The 24959-nt window shown below is 55.0% G+C and overlaps 1 protein-coding gene across 3 annotated transcripts; it reads left to right on the top strand.

The window, feature by feature from the left end:
• On the top strand, window positions 1–24621 carry EZH1 (enhancer of zeste 1 polycomb repressive complex 2 subunit). 3 transcript variants are annotated; one of them, XM_073326216.2, is made up of 20 exons: window positions 1–79; window positions 3215–3338; window positions 3910–4038; window positions 4367–4486; window positions 7125–7245; window positions 8217–8390; window positions 9156–9258; window positions 10481–10644; window positions 11541–11632; window positions 12336–12516; window positions 13107–13303; window positions 14671–14762; window positions 15326–15366; window positions 15916–16041; window positions 17952–18130; window positions 18756–18851; window positions 19633–19714; window positions 20524–20604; window positions 21106–21190; window positions 21784–24621. In XM_073326216.2, the coding sequence occupies exons 1-20, from the start codon at window positions 69–71 to the stop codon at window positions 21842–21844; spliced, it is 2259 nt and encodes a 752-aa protein (XP_073182317.1). In that variant the 5' UTR covers window positions 1–68; the 3' UTR covers window positions 21845–24621. The 3 variants fall into 3 exon arrangements, with proteins under 3 accessions (XP_073182317.1, XP_073182316.1, XP_073182318.1); XM_073326215.2 differs by having other exon boundaries at window positions 11523–11632; XM_073326217.1 differs by lacking the exons at window positions 18756–18851; window positions 19633–19714; window positions 20524–20604; window positions 21106–21190; window positions 21784–24621 and having other exon boundaries at window positions 11523–11632; window positions 15916–16230; window positions 17952–18040.
• The last annotated feature ends 338 nt before the right edge of the window (window positions 24622–24959 follow it).

The following is a 24959-nucleotide window of genomic DNA, read 5'->3' as shown; positions in this document are numbered from 1 at the left end:
CGGGGCGAGCTGGTTGGCGCAGGCGCAGAGCGGACGGGGTGCTGCGGCCTCCAGGTCACCTGAGCGCGATGGATGAGGAGTGAGTAACGGGGCCGGGGGGGTCCGGGGCTGGCCCCCTCCTGGGGGAGGGGCGAGGCGTGGGCTGGGAGGGGGGCTCCGGGGCTGGCCCTCTCCTGGGGGAGGGGCGAGGCGTGGGCCGGGGGAGGAGTGAGGCGTGGGGCGGGGTGTGGGGCTGGCCCCCTCCTGGGAGAGGGGCGAGGCGTGGCGTAGGCCGGGGGGGGCTCTGGGTCTGGCTCCCTCCTGGGGGAGGGGCGGGTGTGGGCCGGGGTGTGGGGCTGGCCCCCCTCGTGGGGGAGGGGCGAGGCGTGGCGTAGGCCGGGGGGGACTCCAGGGCTGGCTCCCTCCTGGGGGAGGGGCGAGGCGTGGGCCGGGGTGTGGGGCTGGTCCCCCTCCTGGGGGAGGGGCGGGTGTGGGCCGGGGGGGCGGGGTGTGGGGCTGGCCGGGGGGCTGGTCCCCTCCTTGGGGAGGGGTGGGGTGTGGGGCTGGTCCCCCTCCTGGGGGAGGGGCGGGTGTGGGCCGGGGGGGCGGGGTGTGGGGCTGGTCCCCCTCCTGGGGGAGGGGCGGGTGTGGGGCGGGGGGGGCTGGCTCCCCTCCTGCGGGAGGGGCGGGGTGTGGGGCTGGCTCCCCTCCTGCGGGAGGGGCGGGGTGTGGGGCTGGCTCCCCTCCTGGGGGAGGGGCGGGGTGTGGGGCTGGCTCCCCTCCTGGGGGAGGGGCGGGGTGTGGGGCTGGCCCCCTCCTGGGGGAGGGGCGGGGTGTGGGGCTGGCCCCCTCCTGGGGGAGGGGTGGGGCGGGGCAGGGTGTGGGCCGGGGGGGGCTCTGGGGCCTCCGACAGTGTGGGAAGCAGGTATATGGGCTGACTGCCCTGTGGGAGAGGGGTTTGGAGGGCCTCTGGGTGTGAGGAGAACTGGGGCAGACCGATCTGTCTGGGGGCTGGTTGCGGCTGGGGTATGGGGAGTGGATTGGTTTGGGGTTCGTCTGTGGGGTTTGTTTAAGGATGTCTGGGATGGGAGGCTTAGGGTAGGTGTGGTGGGGAGAGTGGGGTGCTGGAATAGGGGGTACCTGTGCAATTGGGGGGGTATTGGGAAGTTGCTGAGCTGGGATGGCCTCCTGAGGTCCCTTCCAACCCTGACATTCTGTGACTCGAAAAAGTAGCCACTAATCTGTGGTGCCTCCATTTCTGGCTGACCAGTTTGAAACATGATGGGCCTTATTCGGGGGGGAGGGATAGCTCAGTGGTTTCAGCATTGGCCTGCTAAACCCAGGGTTGTGAGTTCAATCCCTGAGGGGGCCATTTAGGGATTGGGGCAAAAATTGGGGATTGGTCTGAGCAGGGGGTTGGACTAGGTGACCGCCTGAGGTCCCTTCCAACCCTGATATTCTATGGGGGGGTCAGATTGCTGCGTGCCATCATTTTGCCTCCAGCTACTGGGATGGCACCCTCACCTGTCCTATTTCCTTCGTTTGGAATCTGTAACTAAAACATCTGTGTGTCTGGGCAGTAGGTGTCTGCTGTGCTTTTGACATTGTTCCTTCACTCCTGACTTACTGGGGCTAGAACATGGGCTGAAGCCGAATGATGTTCCCCACTGTCACATACGCACGTAACGCCCCACTGTGCTTGTGGCTGACGCTGCTGCTGACTCTTAATTACAGTTAAATGCCCCTTTGAAATGCCCCTTTCTTGGTCTAACTCTTTGGTTTCTGCCAGGTAGTTTATTTTAACCCCATCACTCACAGGAGGCTTATTCCAAGCAGTAGGGAAAGCTGCCCAGGGTGCTTCTGAGGACGTCTAGTTTTTTAGGTTTGAATGGCAGTACCTCTTGTAAAAGAGATGTTTGAATGCTGGGGAACTATATCTTTGAAACTGTACCACAAGGGGAATTGGACCGTTAAATCCCAGTAGATGAAAGGAAAACAAAAGTATAACCTGAAAACCTACTTGTATGCCTCAGAATCCTAATTGTCCAAAGACTTCTGTATTGTTACAACGGGATCCAGGCTGCCTGGAAGTGAGGGGATCGGATCCCTACCTATGTCGCTGGGCTCTTGGGTGAACTGGAACAACAATAATACAAACAGAAGGGTTAAATGATGAACCGGAATGGACTGTAACTCACTGCAAAGGCTAACCTGACTCCCTGGGACAGTCAGGCTTGCACCTACAGTTTGCATGAGATCAGAGCCTTGTTTAGTGTTGCTGCAGTGTGTTTGTGTGTGTGTGTTAGAGAGAGACACCGCTCCTTCCATTAGATAGGAGAGCAGGTTCGTTCACAGTTCTGCAGCCAGGTTTGTTACATGCATGTTGTGATCATGTCTCCCACCCCTAAGACTAGATCCGGAGGAAATGTGCACAGTTGGCACTGGGTGAACTTTAAGGAGGTTTAACCCTGCAGAAGTATGTTTTGTAACCCTGCAGTCCCTGGGGACAGCCCCGGACCCTCTTCTTGGTGTGTGCGATTGGCTCTTAGTTTTGATTTTTTTGCTGCCTCAGGGAATGTTTGGCATCTTTAATAAATAACCCTTGGCTGTGCACTCCTGAGGAGGAAAATGCTAGTGGGGGAAAGGTCCCAGCTGAGCTAGGAGGGTCACCTGGAGGCACAAGCTGTGATTCCAGTCTGTGTATAATGAAGCCAGTGTCACCTTTGCCTTCAGTCTGTTACTGCCCGGGGCAAATGGAACAGAGGAGCTGCTCAGAATATTTAATGAAGTGAGCTGTCACTCACGAAAGCTTATGCTCAATTAAATTTGTTAGTCTCTAAGGTGCCACAAGGCCTCCTGTTCTTTTTACGGATACAGACTAACACGGCTGCTACTCTGAAACCTGTCAGAATATTTAGTGGAAAAAGAGGTCACCCAGGCTCATGCTGTTGGGACCAGGCATTCTAGGGGCACTGATAGGTGAGGCCCCTGCCAATGAATGATCTGTCCTGAGCACACAGTGCCCTCTTGGCTCTAAGAACTTTCTGTGCCTCTCTTAGGTACAGTTTGCACCATAATTGTTCCCTAAACAAACAGAACCAATGTGGCCCGTGCAGGCAGTTAAACTTGGTGATGCACTGAGAATCCCAGCACTCTGTTTTTGTTAGGAAACCCCTTGTGTTTGCGAAGAAGCACTCTGCCATTCGGGTGCTACCCTTTCTGTTTTGTTTTTCAGGAAAATGGAAATCCCAACTCCTCCAACGTCTAAGTGCAAAATTATTTACTGGAAAAGGAAAGTCAAGTCTGAATATATGCGTCTTCGGCAGCTCAAGAGGTTTCAGGCAAACATGGGAGCGAAGGTAGATATGTTCTCTGGGGCCAGACCTCGTATGTATACACAGGAATATCGAGTAGGAGTAGGGAGATTATATGTATTTGGCACTGTTCTGATGGCTGCTGGAACACCATGTCCAGTTCTGGTGTCCGTAATTCATGACATAAGTTGAAAAATTGGAGAGGGTTCAGAGGAGAGCCATGGGAATGGTCCCTTCAGGCTTTATAATCTGTGGAGTTTTTTCTAATTGTTCACATTCTGCTGTTAGACTAGACCGTGATCAGTGTCTGTGTGTGGCATAGATAATCTTTCTTTGATGTTCCTTGTGACAGAGTGGTCTGGTGATCAGGGACTAGAGAGCCTAGGTTCAGGGCCCTGCTCTGCAATACACTTTCTGTATGACCCTGAGCAAGTCACTTAGTCCCTCTGAAACTCAGTTCTCTGTCTGTAAAATGGGAAGAATATCCTTCCTTGCCTTTGCTGAAAGTGGCAGCTGTGTTGACTCTATAGCCTGCTGTGTGTCACACATTTGGATTTCAGTAACTTGAGTCTAAACTTGCTTTGAGGATTGTAAGCACTTCTCTCTCTAATTTCAGGCTCTGTTTGTGGCCAATTTTGCAAAGGTTCAAGAAAAAACTCAAATTCTGAACGAAGACTGGAAGAAGCTTCGAGTTCAGCCAGTCCCACTAATGAAGCCAGGCACTGGGCACCCTTTCCTGAAACAGGTACAGAAGAATGAGGTGGAAATGGCAGGGCAGCCACACAAGCTGATTACAACCCAGGGCTTTGCAGGGAAGGCTGAAGAGGGCTGTACCTTTCTTCGCTCTCTGCGTGTCAGTCTCTTACTGCACCTCGTGCTCCCCCCAGGCTGCAGAAATGGGGGTAAAAAGAAAACCCTGTGGCTAGTGTCCAGGGAGGACTGTATGTGACTGTAAAGCTCAGCAGATCAGTAGCTGTACCTAAGAGACGGGATCAAAATGTATGTTCATGTCTTGCAGTCACTGTGTCTGAGCTGCCCTTTGCTTACTGTCCCTGTGTTTGTTTGTTCTCCAGTGTACCGTTGAGAGCAATTACCCTGGATTCCCAAACCAGACCATCTTCATGAGGTCCCTAAACACAGTAGCGTTGGTGCCTATTATGTATTCCTGGTCCCCTCTTCAGCAGAATTTCATGGTATGTGAGAGCGCATTGTGGTGTGAGACTTTTGAGACGATTAATGCGTCATCCCTACATGTTTGCGGTTGCAGATACCTTCCTCAGCCTGCTCCTTTTGAGTCTCTTGCTGCTCCCAAGGCGTTGGAAGGGAATGTTTTTGTCTCGTGTTATGCTGTATCCCTTAATAGCAGAGCTGGCTCACCAGTTCCCCTGAAATCCCAAGGACTGGCCAAGCCTGACTGCTGCCTTTGCAGGATTCAATGCCTGAATTTAGTGGCTGATTTTAGTAAACTGTGGAATTGTTTCTGTTTAAAATAGGGCTGTTGATTCATCACAGTTAACTCACACGATTAACTAAAAAAAAAATTAATTGTGATAAAAATATTAATTGTGATTAATTGCACTGTTAAACAATAGAATACCAGTTGAAATTTATTAAATGTTTTTCTACATTTTCAAATATATCGATTTCTGTTACAACACAGAAAACAAAGTATACCGTGCTCACTTTATATTAGTTTTATTACAAATATTTGCACTGTAAAAATGATAAACAAAAGAAATAGTATTTTTCAATTCACCTCATACAAGTACTGTAGTGCAATCTCTTTATCATGAAAGTGTAACTTACAAACGTAGAATTATGTACAAAAAACCCTGCATTCAGAAATAAAACAATGTAAAACTTTAGAGTCTACAAGACCACTCGGTCCTACTTCTTGTTCAGCCAATTGCTCAGACCAACAAGTTTGTTTACATTTGCAGGAGATAATGTTGCCTGCTTCTTGTTTACAGTGTCACCTGAAAGTGAGAACAGACGTTCGCATGGCACTGTTGTAGCCAGCATTGCAACATATTTACGTGCCAGATGTACTAAAGATTCATACGTCCCTTCATGCTTCAACCACCATTCCAGAGGACATGTGTCTCTGCTGATGACGGGTTCTGCTTGATAATGATCCAAAGCAGAGTGGACCGATGCGTGTTCATTTTCATCATCTGAGTCCGATGCCACCAGCATTTTCTTTTTTGGTGGTTCGGGTTCTGTAATTTCTGCATTGAACTGTTCCTCTTTTAAGACTTTTAAAAGCATGCTCCACACCTTGTCCCTCTCAGATTTGGGACGGCACTTCGGATGCTTAAACCTTGGATCGAGGGCTGTAGCTATTTTTAGAAATCTCACATTGGTACCTTCTTTGCATTTTGTCAAATCTGCTGTGAAAGTTTTTCTTAAAACGAACATGTGCTGGGTCGTCATTCGAGACTGCTATAACATGAAATATATGGCAGAATGTGGGTAAAACAGAACAGGAGGCACACAATTCTCCCCCAAGGATGTCAGTCACAAATTTTAATTGACACATTTTTTTAATGAGCATCATCAGCATGGAAGCATGTCCTCTGGAATGGCGGCTGAAGCATGAAGGGGCATACAAATGTTTAACGTATCTGGCACGTAAATACCTTGCAATGCCTGCTACAAAAGTGCCATGCGAACGACTGTTCTCACTTTCAGGTGACATTGTAAATAAGAAGCAGGCAGCATTATCCCCTGTAAATATAAACAAACTTGTTCGTTGTAGCGATTAGCTGAACAAGAAGTAGGACTGAGTGGACTTTAGGCTCTAAAGTTTTACATTGTTTTGGTTTTGAGTGCAGTTAGGTAATCAAAAAATCTATATTTGTAAGTTACACTTTCACAATAAAGAGACTGCAGTACAGTACTTGTATGAGGTGAACTGAAAAATACTATTTCTTTTGTTTTTTACAGTGCAAATATTTGTAATAAAAAATAATATAAAGTGAGCACTGTGCACTTTGTATTCTGTGTTGTAATTGAAATAATTTTCAAATATATTGTAGAAAACATCCAAAAATATTTAAATAAATTGATTCTATTATTGTTTAACAGTGCAATTAATCGCGGTTAACTTTTTTAATCACTTGACAGCCCTAGTTTAAAATAATTAAATGTTCAATAAATAAGTCAGGCAGCTCCTACCTTTGTGACTGACCCCCCAGCGGTGCTGCTGAGGGTTAGTTGTGAGAACAGGACAGTGCAGAATAATTGAAATACACTTTCAGGCACAGCATTAATGCTGTGACCTTCTTCGTTTAAAATTATTTATGAGGCAAACGTCAATCTGTAGCTATTTCCTACTGGCCGTTTGCTTGCTGCAAGAGTGTACCGATCTGCCTGCTGCAATAACTCTCTTAAGGCCAGTGGGGAGCAGCTCTGGCAGAACCGAGTGACGAAAACCGAGTGTAGCACGGGAGTATGCAGAGTGCCTTTGTCCCCACTGCATGTAATGAGAGCATGCTCCTCTAGTGTGTACTGTATTTCAGACAGGGCTGAGTTACCGTGTGCTCTTGGTTGTGTGCCAACCCAGTACTGTCCCGCTCATGAGCCCCCTGATACTTATTTGACCACTTGCTCGGCTTTATCCTGTGTCTCTGAACGTCTCTGGGCTCTGGAGACACGACCCTTCTGTGGCAGGGGGTATGTTACAAACAGAGCACCTCACAGTGTTCCGGGTAGCAGTGAAGTCTGGGAAGGGTGAGTCTTTGCAGTCCCGCATGTGAACGGGAAGGGGCAGTCACAAGGCTGCCCTCTGACTGGCTGTCGGTGAGCACTAGCTGCCTGACCTGTTTGCAGGTGGAGGATGAGACTGTGCTGTGCAATATCCCCTACATGGGAGATGAGGTGAAGGAGGAAGATGAAACCTTCATTGAAGAGCTAATTAATAACTACGACGGGAAAGTTCACGGCGAGGAAGGTAACCTGGGCACAGGGGTGCTCTCCATTTCCCACTGGACGGCTTGCAAGCAGGGAGCATGGCCAGGCTTTCTGAGCAGCTGAGGAGGCAAAGAGCAGTACCAATAACCAGCCTCTGCCGAGGGTCCCTTAGAATAGGGAGCATGTAAAGCAAGAGCACCCCTGCTGGCCTGGTCCCGTCTCCCTGCCCTCAGCTCTGCCAGAGCACCTCAGGCCCAACCTTCCGCGTCCCAGGCAGGTCCAGCCCTGGGCCTCTCTTGAGCAGCACTGCCATTTGTATAACGATGGCAGATATCCATGAAGGGTTAGGGTGAGACAAGCAAACTCATTTCACTTGTGACCTGAGCCAAGACCTGAATCCAGTTCTTCAGTGGTGAAAAGCCTGTGTGTTTTCCCACCAAGCTGCCTAGCCCCTCACAAGGCCCTGCCTGGAGGTAGGAGACACTGAAAAGCTGTCTCCCATCCCACGCCCCAAATGGCTTAATTAGTGAGTGTCTGTGTCTATAGCAAAAAGAAAAGGAGGCCTTGTGGCACCTTAGAGACTAACCAATTTATTTGAGCATGAGCTTTCGTGAGCTACAGCTCACTTCATCGGATGCATTCAGCTCTCGAAAGCTCATGCTCAAATAAATTGGTTAGTCTCTAAGGTGCCACAAGTACTCCTTTTCTTTTTGCGAATACAGACTAACACGGCTGTTACTCTGAAACCTGTGTCTATAGCAGTTACTACTCAGCTGGGAAGAGGGGCTGGCTCTGTTGCTCCATGTGTTGGCTGCCAGGTGTGATTAAGAGTGATGCACAGTCAGCATCTCCCCACCTCCCCAAACACACCCTGCCTTGGCAAAATCCTCTCGTGAAAGCGCTGTTCCTAACAAGCAGTCTGTCCCGTGGCTGACTTAGGGTTGCCACCAAACCCCAGGCTGGAAGATTGCAGCACGCCCACGAAGCAGCTGATATATTGCTGTGTTTCAGAGATGATTACAGGGTCCGTCCTTATCAGCGACGCTGTGTTCCTGGAGCTCGTTGATGCTCTGAATCAGTACTCGGATGAGGAAGAAGAAGGGCTCAATGACTCGGAGGGTAAACAGGAGGATGGGAAGGAGGAGCTGCCAGTCACAAGAAAAAGAAAGCGAACCACAATGGAAGGTGGGTTTGGCAGCAGAAGCTGGGACAGTCTCTGGTGGCCTCCATCCTCCCCAGCAGTCACTGTGCCCTCCTGCACTCATCATGTTGATTGCTAATAAGGGTAGTGAAGTGCCAGGTAGAAAGTTCCGTGGCCTGTCCTTGCTCCCCCTGGGATGCTAGCTGGAGTGTTTCCGTGGAATGGGTTGCAGTGGGAGGAAGCTAGAACAGTGGGATTTTCACGTGTGCTGTGTAATCGCAGGAAGCTTTCGTGGCAGATTTCATCTCGGACTGCTGTATGTGGTGCTCTGAGTGACACTAGTAGCAGGGAATATCTCTCGTCTCAGCTGCAGAGACTCCACAAAGTATTAGGTCTTGGCGATCGCAGCTAACACATCTTCTTGCTGATACTTTAGTCTGGTTATGAAACATCCAAGAGTAAAACCTGAGTCCAAGCAGAGTCCTGCTTCTCTAAACCCCTCTGGCATTTGGGGAAGGGTTTTTGTGCACTCAGTCCCCTTGCAGCACAAATTAGTAATTTTTCCCTTATGAATCATCACTGAATCTCACTGATGGCATTGCTGGTGGGTAGAAGGGGCACCTCTGGAACTGTGTGTTCCTTATGCTAGCTGTTGGATTAAGGAAGGATTCTCTGTTGGATGACTGTGTGATCGTCTCTCTGCCTTTTAAAATGGGATCCAAAGCATCCCTGGAGTAACCCTACCCCTAAAAGGGAAAGGTGCTTTCAAGTCCTGCTTAACTTAAGAATCTTCTGTCATTTTGGTTTAGGCAACAAAAAGTGTTCAAAGAAGCAGTTCCCAAATGACATGATCTTCAGTGCTATTTCTTCAATGTTTCCTGAGAACGGCTTCCCGGAAGACATGAAAGAGCGGTAGGAGACATTCCTGGTTAAATTGTCTAGCAGAATCAGTTCCAGTTTTTAACAAAGATACTTCAGCAAATAATAGTACGTTAGTCTGACTAGTGCAGTAGACCTGTATCTGCCCTGGACAGTGTCAATGTTCAGGGAAACTGCACCTCTGTTCCCCCTCCAGGGTCCCTTTAGGGCACCTACACTAGACTCCCGGTTTCTCAGCTGTCACCTCTCTTGGCTAGAGACCCGTGTCTCTCTCCCTCCTGATGGGTTTTTCCAGGCTGCACGGTTCCCTGCCTGTGCTATGAAATCCTCCCCTGCAAGGCAGACTGCCTAAAAGGCCAGCGTCTGTGCTTTGCTTTCTCTCCAGAGGCAGTGAGCACTGTCATTGCCACAGTTACAAGTTCCCACACTCTTTATAAGCAAGCACATTTATTCTTAAGGTGAAAGTGTTACAGAGAAGACATGCTGAAAACAAGAAAAGAACCTAGACACAGGCTAAAGCTTACTAGAGGTCATGCCAGCTAGAACCTTGGGCTCTGGTAGTGTCAGTCCTTCAAAACTCTCACCTGGGTTTTCCCCAGGGTTACAAGTCTCATTTTCAGAACCAGAACAACAACGAAGATTTCAGTCTTTCCCTTATGTAGCTTGGCCTCAGTAACAGGTGATCAGCATACAATGGCCCACCCCTCAGGGTTTAGCTTCCAAAGGCTGGGGTTTGGCATAACCAGAGGTGGGGAATTTGCATTTACCTCCCACTAGCTATTTCCCCAGGAAAACCACTTCACACTGTTGCAAGAGTCCATTCTTGTCTGGGCCATTGTTCAATATAGTCCATTGAACCCCCAGGCCTCTCATCTGTCACATCTGCCCCCTGGAGAGGCTCTGTACAATCCTGGCCCATAAAGCGTTCATTTCATACAATGGATCCCAAAAACGCTTAAACTTAGTTCAATAAGGTCTCCCAGGATATTGCAATAAATTGCCATGTCTGTCACACACTCTCTCTATGGGAGGAGGGGAAACACTGTACAAAGACTTCTGGGAAATAGAATGAAAGTAGCCTAATGAGAACTTGCTAGGAGAAAACCCAAGTTCTGACTGTTTCAACCCCCTGAACTCAGCCCTGTTGTACCGAGCTGATCAGCACGCCGAGCGGCTAGTTGCAGTGACATAGAGCAGTGTGTCCAGACACTAGGAAAATACACATGCATGTTTTTTTGGTTTTTTTTTAAAACAGGTACAGGGAACTTACTGAACAGTCTGATCCGAATGTGCTGCCCCCCCAGTGCACTCCAAACATTGATGGGCCATGTGCAAAGTCAGTCCAGCGGGAGCAGTCCCTGCATTCTTTCCATACGCTCTTCTGCAGGCGTTGCTTCAAATATGACTGTTTTCTGCATCGTAAGTTGAGACCCTGGGGGTTCTGGTGCATGTTGCACCATTTCCACCCCTTTCTTTACCACGCCTCACACTCCAGACTATACTGGGCAGGTGCCTCTGCCTTTCCCTGGTGCTCTGCACTGTGTTGTATTGCAGTCCGGAGAGCCAGATTGACAAAGACATTCAGGCACCTAAAGATGCGGATAGGGACCTACTTGCATTGTTAAAGTGGCCGTGAGTCTGTATCTTCCCCAGCGATCTCCACAGATGGACGTGTCAGCTGCAGTAGGTTGGAGTCCCAGTCCTGCTAGTCCTGCTGTGTGAGCCCCCTTGTTCTGCACCGTGGACATGGCACAGCACAGACCGGACACACATTACACTGACACTGGTCTGCCCCTGCCCCCACATTTTACTACTTTATCGTAACGAGTCGCTGGGCCCATTCCTCCAGCGTGTCGTGCTAAAGCCTTGTGAGCATTGCTTTGCCAGTTAGACCTGGAGCTTTGCTGTTCCTGGGGGTCACTGCGGAGTTACAGGAGTCTCTTCAGCTAGACTCTGTTATTAAACACTGGCATACGACCATGAGTTAGTATATGTGTGTCAGTTTAAAAGTAAACCTTCCCGTTAAGTCTCTTTTCCAGGAATGGGAGGGGTTTGGGTGTCCCAACATCACAGATCTAGGTTTCCTTCCATTGTGAGTGGGCGGGGAGGCCAGGGGCTGTGGCTAAGTTGCCTGGTAGTGTAGGACTCCTGGTCAGTGCCCATGGTGCCTGGTCAGCATTGCATTTCGGTGCATTTCAGCACCTTTCACCATGCATGCTGGGCCGTCGGCTGCCTCCTCTACTGTGGGGACGAATGAGCCTCTCAGTTGGAAGGTGCCTGGTGCTAACATGATGAAGGTGGCTTGTATTTTTCAGCTTTCCATGCGACTCCTAATGTCTATAAACGGAAGAACAGAGAGATCAAGATTGAGCCAGACCCCTGCGGGACAGATTGTTTCCTTTGGCTGGTAGGTTTTTGGGATACTCTCCTGCCTTACCTGCAGGACCAGCTGGTGCCTTTGTACCGTTCCAGTGATCAGACAGAGTTGGTGAGCACAAGTCCAAATAAAAACCTCACTTGAGACCCACGTTAACGAGCCTCCAGCCACGGAGTGTTAGCTGGTCTCAAACGGGTGAGGCCCTGCAATACTGGGTGGTACCACGAGACTGTGCAGTGTTAGCATGGGAAACTGTGTTTAAAATAACCCGGCTAAATCCAGCCACCCGTCCCCAACCCCCACAGCCAGGGGCACTGGCAAACAGCACGTGACTCGGCAGCTGATGAGCCAGCTGAGAGATGAGCCAGCTGTGGAAAGGACTTAGTGCTGGACATGCATACAAGGGGACGTGGTCTTTGCCCCTGGGAGCTCACCCTCTAGCTGATGCTGCACTAGCTGGAGGTGTACAGGGGAGCTGTCTGGGGACAGGAGGAGAGGCCAGGGGCTTCTGGAAGCACAAGGCAGTGGAGATGGACAGGTTACAGTGTGAGAGGCTCACCAGGAATAGTCTCACTGCAATGGAGGTTGCAGAGACTTGTCACCCACAGGATTTGTAGGCACCTCGCCCAGAGAGCTGAGGGTCCCTGCTGCAGCGCAGAGCCCTGGGCCCGTGGAACAGAGCTTTGTGCATTCCTTGCATGGCTCTCATTTGCCACGTGCTGTCTGATTGCAGGAGGGAGCCAAGGAGTTTGCAGTGCTGCACAATCCCAGGTCCAAATGCTCCGGTAGGCGACGCCGTAGGCACCATGTGGTCAGTGCTTCCAGCTCAAACCCCTCGGCCTCCTCCACCACTGAGACGAGGGAGGGAGACAGCGACAGAGACACGGGCAACGACTGGGCCTCGAGTTCCTCAGGTATGATGCCTGGGAGCCTCCGCATTTCCATAGACCCTCCCCACTGCCATCTAACCAGGCTGCTGCAGACCTGGCACTGGAGGGTTGCCAAGGCAGGTTTTCCTGGCTGCACCGGCTAGCCTAGCTCCTCTCCCTCCTTGGCTCAGCCCTGTAGGCAGGGGGAGCAGGAGCAAACTGGCTCATCAGAGCATCCCCTTCTGTCCATGCATCGAACACAGGCCTCTGCCACGGCTCTGTGTGTCCGGCCACCGCGAGTCAGGCCCCCTCTGAGAGGGGGCTCTGGGGTAAGAGTGCTTCCCTGCCAGCGGTGCCACATGGCTTGGTCTGGGGCTCAGGGCCATGGAACAGAGGGAGCAGCTTGCGTGATTCTCTGCTGCCCTACACAGACAGACACGCGGGGTGGTGCTGGGCCTGGCGGGAGCTCTGCTGGGAAGATTGCCACGGGTGAGAGGAGTTGGAGGCAGGAGTAAGGAGGGGGACCATGGGAGGAAGGGGCTGGCTCCTGGCAGACCCAGACTCCCCAGCGTGGGTGTCTTGTGTATTTGTTGCTGCCCTGACTGCTGTGTTTCCTGTCATCTGGGTCTTGTTAGAGGCCAACTCCCGAAGCCAGACCCCCACCAAGCAGAAGGGCAGCCCTGCCTCCTCTCAGCTCTTTGTGATGGAAGCGCCGCAGGAACTCATCGAGTGGACGGGGGCTGAGGAGTCGCTCTTCCGCGTGCTCCACGGCACCTACTTCAACAACTTCTGCTCCATAGCCAGGCTGCTGGGCACGAAAACCTGCAAGCAGGTAAGGCCTGGCATCCTCGCCTGGCCGCTTCTGGGCGGGCGGGACAGGAGGGGAGGGAGTCTTGGGAGCCTCGCTTTCTCTTGCTTTGCCTTCTGTGCCACAGACAGACCAGAAGAAATGTGCCTTGAGGGGCCAAGTGAGGTAACTGCATCGTTTATCTGCCCAGGCTGTGCGAGGGGCTGGTGCCCAAGGAATTGCTTCCTTGGAGTGCCATAGTCTGTTGTTTCCTCTGCTCCGTCTCGGAGGATGCCGGCTGCCTCTTTGGTCTGGTAGCTTCCCGCTCACCTAGCTGTTCCTGTTTGACGTGTCAGTCACGGTCGTGAGGGAGGAGCCTGGAGCGGTGCAGCTGCAAAGCAGTTTGCTTGTCCTAAGGATAGTACCACAAGGCCCTGGATTCTGCCCCTGCCTCCGACCCACTAGCCTGCTCCTGATTCTCTGCAGAGCTGAGGATTTGGTGCCTAGTACCTGTGTCCTGACACTGTTCAGTCCGCCTCCACCATCCCACTGCCCTGACTGCTTGGCTCTGGTTTCAGCCCAGCTGGCGTGCTCCGCTTCCTTTGACTGTGGAGTAAACTCGAAGGGATGTACAAGGCCTGGATCAGGGCTTCCCCTGACTCTTCTCTTTCCTGGGCCGGGCCAGGTTTTCAGAGGGCCATGTGTAGACGAGTACCTGCCTGCTCCAGCATGCCTGTGTGCAGACAGCTGTGAGTGGGTTTTTAGGAGGCCCTTTGAAAATGCCGCTCACACCCTTTAGCACTGCAAAGTCACACCATGTACATTCTCCCAGCCTGGAATCCCTTTTGCTGCCCTTTTGGGATTTTTCCATCTCCCTTCTGAAGAATTAGGGACCCCAGACCCAGTGGCGGATTCCACTCGATGTGCTCACGCAGTCACGAATCTGTCTTGGCTGGGTTCACAGCTACGCGTGGAACCAGGTGCAGAGGGAAGGAGCATGGGAAAGAGGGAGCCGCAGCATCCTGGGCCCAGCCCAGGCTTTGTGAGGATGAGCTTTCATCGCTCAGCTCTAGGAACATCGAGTCTCGTGAAGTTTAAAGTGCTGGATGCGCACACGCTCCATATGGTGAAAATCACTGCAGCCCCCAGCCCAGCTAGCTGCAGCCTGTCATTGCCCAGAGCTGTCCCTGCCCTGCCGTCATGCTGGAGCTTCAAGGGTTGGTGCTTCTGATGGTCCCCCGAGGACGAGCTCTGCAGGGAAGTGTTTTGGCAAGAGGGAGGGGTTTGCTTTCCAAACGAACAGCAGCAGCAATCTCCACTGGCTCAGTGAGGGCAAGAGCGGGCGCCTGGCCTGTGGGAGCTGGGCCTGTCCTCCAGGGTATGATGTGAAGGAGCTGAACTCTTTTCTACAGGTCTTCCAGTTTGCGGTGAAAGAATCCCTTATAATGAAACTGCCGACCAGCGAGCTCATGAATCCGTCCCAGAAGAAAAAAAGAAAGCACAGGCAAGTGCTCCGCGAGCTTGTCTTGTTCTTAAAATGCTGGCAGAGCCTCTGCACACCCGGCTGGTGTTCCCGCTAATCCACACCTGCCCAAGTGGCTGTGAGCATGGGGGGCTTGTGCTGGTGGCTGGGAATTGGTCCCCGGCCTTCTCTCTGCCACTGCTGCGGTGTCCGTGGGCCCTGGTACCCAAGGCGCTGGCAATGGCTTGGTAGCCACTGAGGAACAGCTGCCTGGGAGCGTCAGTCCCAGGAGCCTCCCTCCAGGCCCAGCTGGAAGATGGCTGGCTTCTAACCATCTTCTCATGCACTTGTTCTGATCCACCCTGCCAAGCGGTTTGTCTCCCGTGGGGTTTTGCTTGACTTTAGGGTTTGCCCTAAGGAGCGTCTCTCCTAGACGTCTGATTCTGTTCTGCCCTCGCCTCTGTGATCAGTAGCTGATGGTTATTAGCACGCAAAGCTGACAGGCTGGCTGAGCTCATTGGGAGCCCCGAGGGTCCAGGCACAGACGCTCTGTTGGCCGTTCCTCAGGTGGGCGCCCGTTTCCCACGTCTCTGTTTCTCTTTCAGGCTGTGGGCTGCACACTGCAGGAAGATCCAGCTGAAGAAAGGTACCGTGCGGTGCCGGCCGTGATCCGGGGGCTGCTTGCACGGCCTGGGTTTGAGAAGCATCAGTGCGCGGTGTAGTGCTGAGCATGTATCCAGCCTGCCAGCTCGAGCTGTGAGCACCAGGCCAGCAGCAGCCACAGGGGCCGGTGCTATTGTTGGCTCCCCGGCTGCACCTTGTTTGGCTGCCGTGGCAGGCTGTGAAGTTCCCATCTGCTTGTGGTGGGGCTTCGTCCCGGGGGTAGCATTCTGGGGTGGGGTCGGTGGCGCAAGCTCCCTCTCGTTTCCAGGCGGAGGCTTGGAGCAAGGGCCGGGGGGTAATGGGGGCTGTTCAGGAGCGAAGTAAACGGATCATGTGCTTGTGATCCCGGTGCAGTGTCTGTAAGGCCTTCAGCACAAGGGGCACGCTTGCCTGCTGCTGGGCTGCCCGCCCTCTGCTGGCAGACTGGAAATGGCAGGCTCTGATGCTCCAGAGCCTGGTGCCCAGTGACTCCTCGTCCATGTGTGTGTGCGGGGCATGGGCTGTAACCGTGGCATTTCCCCTCTTCTTGCAGATAATTCTCCTACCCAGGTGTACAACTACCAGCCCTGCGACCACCCCGACCACCCCTGCGACAGCTCCTGCCCCTGCATCATGACTCAGAATTTCTGTGAAAAGTTCTGCCAGTGTAACCCTGACTGTAAGGACACAGCTGAGACGGCCGGGCACAAAGCCCGTCGCCCTGCTGCCGGCACAGCAGCGCGAACAGGGCGTTACAGCGGCTCCCCCGCGTTCCCGCATCAGGCAGCTCGCGCAGGGTGGCTGGAGTCTAAACACACGCGGGCTGGCTAGCCGTCTGCCCAAGTCAGGGGAAGTGGCGTGTTCTGTGGTAAATCGGGGGCTGTCAGTGGGTAATGCGCACTTCCATAGTGACAGGCTTCAGAGTAGCAGCCGTGTTAGTCTGTATCCGCAAAAAGACCAGGAGGACTTGTGGCACCTTAGAGACTAACCCATTTATTTGAGCGTGAGCGACAGCTCGCTGCATCGGATGCAGAGGGGTGCTGTTGGGTGGAGAGAGGGCAGCAGGGAACGTGCCTGCCTGCTGCTGCCGGCGGTGCTCTCCAGGGGTTTGCATTATTCCCTTTGCAGTGCTGTCTCTCCTTCCTTGGAACCTGAAAACCATGTCATGTGTTTACTGGTGCAGAGCCCCAGCCCTGCTTCCCTTTGTTCCCTCATCAGGTGGGCTGGCAGGGCAGCTCTGGGCAAAGGCAGGCTGACCTGTCTCCGTCTGTGGGATACTTTCTCAGCGTGTTACCCCCCTGCCTCAGCAAGTGACTCTCACTGGTTCACTCCCTGGCTAGCCACCTCTCTTGGATGGTCAGACACAACACATCCTGCAGCTTGGCAGGGGGTCAGACTAGATGACCCTTGCAGTCTCTTCTGACCCTGTGGTTCTGTGACACCCCCAAACAATCTCCCCAGGATCACTTGATGATGACCTGTTCTGTTCATTCCCTCTGGGGCACCTGGCATTGGCTGCTGTCGGAAGACAGGATACTGGGCTAGATGGACCTTTGGTCTGACCCAGTGTGGCCGTTATATTCTTATGCCAGTCCCCACTTTGCCTTGCAGGTTAACACTTGATGCGCTCAGTCCTCAAAATCCTCCAAAACTCCCCCTGTGGTATCCAGCCCCTGTCGGTAATTACCAGGTTCCCTCGTCCCAAGGGAACAGTCTATGCACCAGCTTGTTTAATTCAGCTGAGGGTTCACATTTGACTTAATACCACAGCACTGAGACGGATTTAAAATAAAATCCAAGGATCAGGTTATTAACAAAGAACAGAGTTTCAAAGACTCATGTGAACAGTGAGTGAGAATATTGGAAACACGTGTGAGTATAACACGCTTCTTGGAGTTTTAACTTGAACAGGCTGAATTCCTTGTCTGAAGTAAGTTCTTGCCTTCCAGTGACTCTAGCTCCCATGGGCGGGACCCAGCGCTCGCCTTCCTGCTTCCTCAGTGATGGGGGGTGGTGCTGACTCTGCCCTCTAGTATTTGAAGTGCATCCTTTAGCTATGCACCCCCAGATAAAACTCTTTGCCCCGCTGCTTGGTGTCCTGCATGCTCCTTTCCTGTTGACTTGGGGTGAAAATGTAGCTCCCATGTCTTTGGCTTAGAATGGTTAATGTCCATCTGAACCAAGGCTGGAGAATCAGCATCCGATGCCTGGCAGCAAACTTGTTCGTCCCCGCTCTGCCTCCAGAGCACATGTTCGGGACAGATTTTCAGCGTGCGTGTTGCCCCGACACATCACCCGGAGGTACCTCCTGCAAGGAGTGTGAGGTTGTCTGATGTAAGCATTCATTGGACACCTCCCACGCCCTTTGGAATAACCGGTGTGAAAGCAGCGGGTTAGGTGTAGAGAGTTTGTCAGGCCCGAAAGGCAGTGCTGGGACAGGAGAGCGAACCCACTGAGGGGTTCTTTGGGCCACACCGAAGCTGAGCAGCCTCTCCAGCTGGGATGTGTCCCTGGGGTGGAGTCCTGGCGTTTGAGGCCAGCAGGGATCCTGTAGCCTGACCTGTGTAATCTGGGTGTCTCTCGCTGCAGGTCAGAACCGCTTCCCGGGCTGCCGCTGTAAGACCCAGTGCAACACAAAGCAGTGTCCATGCTACCTGGCTGTGCGGGAGTGCGACCCTGACCTGTGCCTGACCTGCGGGGCCTCGGAGCACTGGGATTGCAAGGTGGTCTCCTGTAAGAACTGCAGCATCCAGCGCGGCCTCAAAAAGGTATTTGCTGTACCCCTCCCCCCGTGTGCAGAGCAGCCAGGCTGGAGAAAATCCACCCCTGCTGCTCTGTCCCCCGTGGGCTTCCCCAGGCCGCAGCCGCCCCAAAGATCAGGCCCGAGGTGGGGGCTGGGCTGTTCCCCAGGCTCCCAAAGTGTTTTCAGATTCAAAGGCAGGGTTTGAACTAATGTGAAGCAGGAAGAGGCCCCGGGAACTGGAGCTACCTGGGGCTAAGTGTAGGAAGGGACAGAACTCAGGGGACGCGGTGAGATCCTTAGAAAACAGGCCAGGGTTCAACAGAACTAATGAAGCTGCAAGGAAAGTGGCTGTAAGAAGCCGGGGGCCACTGCTCACAGTGGATGGCTCGTAGCCATCCTTCTGTCCGGGGCGTTTGTCGTGTCGGATGGTAACTCCCTGAGGCTGGGACTGTGTCTCGATGGGGCCTGATCCCGGTCAAAGCTGGACACAGCGGTAATACCAGCAATGCATAAACGGGCACTAAGGAGCAGGGGAGCCGATTTCCCGGGGGGCTCTGGGCTTGTCTGCATGATGTCGGGGCGTTTTCCTTCCATTGCGCACCCTGCTGGGCAGCAGCTCTGCAGACTCAGCCAAGTCTCTTGCACTCTAGCATTTGCTGCTGGCTCCATCAGATGTCGCTGGCTGGGGGACGTTCATCAAGGAATCTGTGCAGAAGAATGAATTTATCTCTGAATATTGTGGTGAGGTTAGTAAAGCCGTCTCGGCCCATCCCCACGGAGTCCGGGGTGACACAGACGTGCCTAGCTACTGTTCCTGGGGCTGCAGCCCCACAAGTGTCACAGTACCGGTTAACAAGCAGTCCCTGCCCTCATGCTGTGGGGCAGTGCATGTGGCATGTAGCCTCTAGCAGGATTTTCTCAGCTTTCCCCACCCTCAAAGATGCATAACAATGAGTGAGGCTTAAACAAATAAACCCCTTAACCCCAGGGGCCCAATGAAGGCCAAGGGGAAGGGCTGGGACAGAGCAGGGCTGGGTCCTGGTCCAGACTCACTGGATGTCCTTGGGTGAAGTTTGTGAAAATGGCCTTGGATTGGGGAAACAAGTTTTCAGGAATCCAGCCTGAGCCCCCACAGGCAGGGTCTGTGGAGGGGGCTGAGCGACCGCCCATTGAAATAGCTGGGAGCTGTGGGTGCTCGGTATCCTCTGCAGCTGTGGCCCTAGGGCTGTAAATGGGAAAGCTGCTCCTGTCTCAGTGGGTAAAAGCACTCAGCCCCTCCGAGGACACGCATTGTCTGAATGCCTGGCATGGCAGAAGTGGAGCGTGTGAGCCAGGCCTCATTTGACGTGGTCGGCCATCTACAGAGGGAGGCTATGATAAAGGTCCTGGCCCTGGCCAGCGGTGCAGAGGGAGGCTCTCCCTGAGCAGGCCAGCCGGCAGACTCTGCCCTATGCAGAGGGGCTGTTCCCTGGCTCTGGAGAGTCCCATCCCCTGGGACACTCAGTGTAATGCCTGCCCATTTCCCAGCTTATTTCTCAGGACGAGGCCGACCGGCGAGGGAAGGTCTATGACAAGTACATGTCCAGCTTCCTCTTCAACCTCAACAATGGTAACTTCCCGGGCGGGGACCCAGGTTCCTTAGGGTCATTCAGGGCAGGGCCTGGCTGTGGGGAGGGAGGAGCCCACAGCAGCTATGCCTGGAGGAGACTCCCAGGCTCGACACTGGCTTGGCCCAGGCACTGTGCTTTCGGGATCACCTGGGGTGTCTCACAGCTGCCACAGCTCCTGGACACCTGCCTCTGCAGTGCTGGGCCAGGCTGGTCTGACACGCCACTGTCCAAGCTCCCTGTAGCCACCGGACACTTGGCAGCGCCAGGGGCTCAGTTGCTGCTCGGTGGTCTTTGAGGACAGAATCGAACTCTAGAAAGGCAAAGCTGCGAGCCCCGAGCCAGGGCTGGAGAGTAGCCGGTCCCGAGGGATTCGCTTCCTGAGCTCACGGCTTGGCTCCGGGCTGTAGAACCAGGCAGCGAATGCGATCAGCCCCCGGTGGTGCTGGGATCAGTGTCGGAGTAGCCAAGGGACGTGACTCCATTACAGGGTTTCGGGTGAGCTGGGGGATCTGGCCCCAGGTGTCTTTTTGTGAGGAATAAATTCCTTACGGGAAAGACACTCCAGAACCCAGGAGGATTTTGTGTGCCCGGCTCTGAAGAGCAGCTGAGTGCAGAGACCATTTCACTGGTCTGGCTCTGGGGCAGTCTACCCAACTCTGAGTCTCTCACCCAGCTCTGGAGCTAGATGGGGGGACGCTGAGCCCCGGAGCCGTGGGGGAGAGGGGAGAGACGTCGAGCCGAGCCCCAGAGCTAGTGGGATCTTGGTCTGATGGGACTCTCAGGGTTCTGTGGTTTCCTTTCCTAATAGATTTCGTTGTTGATGCCACCCGCAAAGGAAACAAAATCCGCTTTGCCAACCACTCTGTGAACCCCAACTGCTATGCCAAAGGTGAGAGCCCTGTGCCCAGCTGCAGCCAGGCCGGTCGGGTGACCAGATGTCCCGTTTTTAAAGGGACAGTCCCGTTTTTTGGGACTTTTTCTTATACAGGCACCTGTTAGCCCCCACCCCTGTCCCGTTTTTTCACAGTTGCTGTCTGGTCACCCTAGACAGGGAATCCCCTACTGTTGCTCCAGGAAATGCCCATGGAGCCCTGGGTTACGCAGGGTCTCCTGAGCCTCTTGGAAGCATCCTCTGGGTCTGTGAGCTCTGGAGGGGGCTGAACGTCAAAGGAAAGGCCGAGCGTTGGGTTTCCGGGCACTCCCCTGCAGTTGGGCCCTCTCTGGTCTGCCGGGCCCTCCTGCTGCTCAGTGGGAGCTGAGTGCCCGGAGCAGAGCCTGCTGGCCAGCCATGCCCCCAGGCGATTCACCAGCGCTCAGGCAGGCTGGTGGGCTGTGGTGCTGCGGGAGAGCCGGGCTGGGAGACGAGCCCTGACTCCTTTCTCTGCCGCAGTGGTGATGGTGAACGGAGACCACCGGATAGGAATCTTTGCCAAGAGGGCCATCCAGGCTGGGGAGGAGCTCTTCTTTGATTACAGGTGAGCCAGGGCCTGGCCGCTCCGATGCATGGTGTGAAGCTCTCCAGAGCAGGGGTCTCCAACCTTCTTATGCCCAAGATCACTTTTTGAATTTAAGTGCAACCCAGGATCTGCCCCGTCCCTCCCCCAAAGTCCCGCCGCACTCACTCCATCCCTCCTTTCTCTGTCACTTGCTCTCCCCCACCCTCACTCACTTTCACAGAGCAGGGGGTTGGGGTTCGGGAGGGGGTGCGGGCTCTGGGCTGGGGCCAAGGGCTTTGCAGTGTAGGAGGGGTCTCCGGGCTGGGGCAGAGTGTTGGGGTGTGGGCTCTGGGAGGGAGTTTGGGTGCAGGAGGGGGCTCCGAGCTGGGGTGCAGGAGGGGGTGTGGGGTGCTGGCTTTGGGAGGGGGGTCAGGGCTGGGGCTTGGGGTGCAGCGCTTGCAGGCAGGAGCAGCGCGTGGAGGGAGACGCCTGCCCCAGAGGCCACGCTGGCCACTTCCCCACTGTGCCGCTGGAGATCGTAATCGACCGGTTGATGACCGCTGCTCTAGAGACGGGCTGTGGAAAAGAGGCTGCTGGGGAAGCGATTATGCACCGGTGTCCCTGTCGTGCAGGTACAGCCAGGCCGATGCCCTGAAGTACGTGGGCATAGAAAGGGAGACGGATATCATCTAGCCCCCTGCGGGCGTGTCCCCTGCTCCTGGCTGCCGCGATGCCGTGTCCATTCCATGCTCCGTCGTTGCTGCCCCATTCCCGTTGCTGTGTGTCCCGAGCGCTCCGTTCCAGCCAGGCGCCTGGGAGCAAAGCCCAGGGCAGGAGCAGGAGCCAGACGCTGCCTGGGGCTAGCAGGAACCTGGCTCGGTTCCAGGGCAGGTGGGCGCTCCTGGGCTGGGACGACTCCAGAGACTGAGGCTGTTGGACTGGAAGGAAGAAGAGTGGCCAAGAAATGCTCAGTCTGTTTCTAAAGCTGCCTGAGCAACCAGCTGCATCTGGAGCTAAGGGACCTTGGAGTGACCAACCTGCATGCGGGGAGCAGGTAGCTGGTGCTTGATGTTACTCTGCTCACAGCACAGCCGTTGGAGTGAGCTTTTAGCCCTGGGGCGACTGTTGCTACCTTTCGGTTTCCTTCCATGCTGAAGTGCTGGGGACTAGGCTGCTAGCACATGGTCAGACCCCGTGGAGGGTCAGTCCCGCCTCCCTGCGGCGCAGTTCCAGGGGCCCCAGGCGCTCGCTGCTGCCTGGCGAGAGGGGGGAGCCGCCCAGCACAGCGTGTGGAAGAGTCCGCCGGGGCGAGGAGCCATGTTGGTCCCGTGATGCGATGGTGCCAGGAGGAGCTGTGTGTGTATCTGTCGTGGGATTGCCCCAGGAGATGGTGGGAGGGGGCAGGAAACGTGAGGCCGGCTGGGGCGTGGGAGGCCCCAGCTCCCACCTGCCTGGCTCTGCAGACCCACAGGTGCGTGATGTCTGTTTCTGCCTCTTGTGCTGGAGGGGCCCTTGGAGCCTGGTGTGTCGCACGCCCCCCTGCTGTGCAGGCGTGGGGCGCCACGGGCCGCGGCTCCAGCTCCCTGCGCCTGGGGTTAGGGGCAGGCACCCTGGGCCCTTCCCGAGTCAAGCCTTCAGGCCGTAACAGGAGGGCGGGCGCTGCTGGGATGGCCCCTCTGGGCTGCGGACCCTTCTCGGCCCCTGGTGGCTTCTGTCCTGTTAGCCAAGTGAGTGGTGCAGACGCTGTAACCCGCGTCTCGGTTGGGCCGAGCAACTGGCAGTGCCGCCAGGCCTGGGACTCGGCTGCTTCACTCCCCATCCTCGAGAGGGGCTTTCCCCTTCTGGAGCTGCCCTCCTGTGGGGTGGCATCAGCCCCAGAGATGCCACGCCAGAGCCAGCCAGCACTGCGAATGCTGGGCACTGAACTACCGGGCACTGCTCCACGCTGACCAGCGAGTGGGGCTGGGGCCTCTCTGGGGGGCTGCCAGGCAGCGTAGGTCTGCTGGGGCTGGAAGTGTGGGTCTCCCCGGGAGATCAGAGAGCTGCTGGCCCGCAGATCGCCGGCAGCGCAGAGGTTCCAGCCTGCCCAGTGCTGGGCTGGGTGCTCCGGCATCGGACTGTTGAGCCGGCAGGTTCCCCTGGGCCAGGCTGACCCAGCAGTACCCCTAAGGCACTTTACGAGCCCTGCGTGGCTCCCTGCTCCAGCCTGGAGCCTCTGCCATTGCACAGAACTCGGGGGGTGGCGTTTGGATCATCGAGAGCTTTGCCTGCTGTAAATACGTTGCTGACTGCCAGCAGATCTGTCGCACCAGGCCCTATCCTGGCAGTGCAGACCCGAGGGGCAGGCTCCCCAGAGATGGTTCCTGGACTGGAGAGCAGGGCATGGTCTGCTCTCAGCACCCCATGCAAAGAAATCAAGTGAGCACTTTAAAATAAGCCTCCCACCCAGCCAAGGGGCTGGGACCAGGGCTGTTCCTGGGCAGCTCTGGGTTTGAGGACACACCTGCCAGCCCAAGGTACCATCCTTCAGTGGGGCATGTTCCCGTGTCCCTCCCTTCCCAAGCACAGCTGGCGCTGGGTGGGGTCAGTTCAGACACCAGGGTCTTGACCTGGAACAGGAATGAAAGCAAGGGGTGGCTCGTGCCTGGGGAGAGGGGGCACAATGTTCTGGGGCTGACACACAGTGAGAGGCACCCAGGGGGCAGGGCCTCCAGCTAAGGGCAGTTACCTTACAGGTTTCCGGCTCCCAGTGCCCTGGCTGGTCTCCTCTCCAGGTCACTCGGTGCAGGGTAGCATCCATGGGAAATGCCTGTGTGCTTGGGGCAGGGGACTGGCAAGAAGCTGGGTGGGTGTAACAGAGCTGGGAGCTGGGGCAGGTCCAGGAAGATCAGCCTATCGGCCCAGCAAACAGCTGAGCCCCATGGCTAGCTTGGGTCCCGAGAGCTGGATCCTGAGTGCCAAGCTGCCGTGGGCCAATGAGGCCACGAGAACAGAGCGCAGGGCTTAGCTGAGTCCATTCGCTGGCCGATGCCCTCGGACTAGACTGGGGCGGGAGCTGTCCGTAGCACGCAGGCCAAGGGGCAGCTGGCTGAGCGCTGTCTCGCTCTGGGCGGAGGCAGGCTGGAGGAGAGCCAGGGTCTTGGGCCTGGCGCCTACTGTCGCAGGCTTGTTCCTGTTCTCCAGCACCCAGGCATCTGGTACTGCTGCTAGCAGCTGCGTGGGGCCGAAGGCCTGTCCTGCCTGCGTGGCTTTCCGCCCAGGGCTGTTAGGCCCGTCTCCCTCCCTGGGGCTGGCAGGACTGTGAGCCTGGGCCCCCTTTGTGTCTCACCGGGAGAGCCACCCCTCCCTGGCACCATACCGCCTGCCCCAGCTAGTGGCTTTGTGTCTGTGGTCTGCTGCCCGTGAATTATATGCACTTTAAAACTGATGTGGCTTGTAATCTTTGTCCGAATAAAGTGGTAGTGAATATCCTCGCTGGTCTGGCCGCCAGCCTCCCTTCTCTTACACCAGCCTGAGCAGGAGCTCGCCCCTGCGCCCCGCTGGCGGCTGTGCTGCGGCCTGGATGCACCAGAGCGCTTCAAAGGAGCGGAGAGCGGACGCTGGCTTGGCTTGGCTTGGCTCTGGCGAGAACTGCCCTGCTCTGGAGCTGCCTGGCTGCAGTATTGTTCTGCTCTCGCCTGCGAGCTCGGAGCAGGCCTGACGGGGCTCACAGCAGCTAACTGCAGTAGGGGTGGGGGGCACAGTGGCGCCTGGTGCTAGGGCTGGGCACAGAACGGGGCTATAGTCTGAGGGGCTGGCCCTGTTCAGT

The sequence above is a fragment of the Lepidochelys kempii genome, chromosome 27, assembly GCF_965140285.1.
Source record: "Lepidochelys kempii isolate rLepKem1 chromosome 27, rLepKem1.hap1, whole genome shotgun sequence".
NCBI lineage: Eukaryota > Metazoa > Chordata > Testudines > Cheloniidae > Lepidochelys > Lepidochelys kempii.
The sequence above is the reverse complement of the archived record's forward strand: the minus strand, read 5'-3'. Positions and strand labels throughout refer to the sequence as shown.

Excerpts from the sequence above, each read along its gene's own strand:
- EZH1 (XM_073326215.2), top strand. Across the intron at positions 9,259-10,480 it reads CCGGAAGACATGAAAGAGCG|GTACAGGGAACTTACTGAAC; the intron begins GTAGGAGACATT and ends TTTTTAAAACAG. Across the intron at positions 18,131-18,755 it reads TCCAGCGCGGCCTCAAAAAG|CATTTGCTGCTGGCTCCATC; the intron begins GTATTTGCTGTA and ends CTTGCACTCTAG.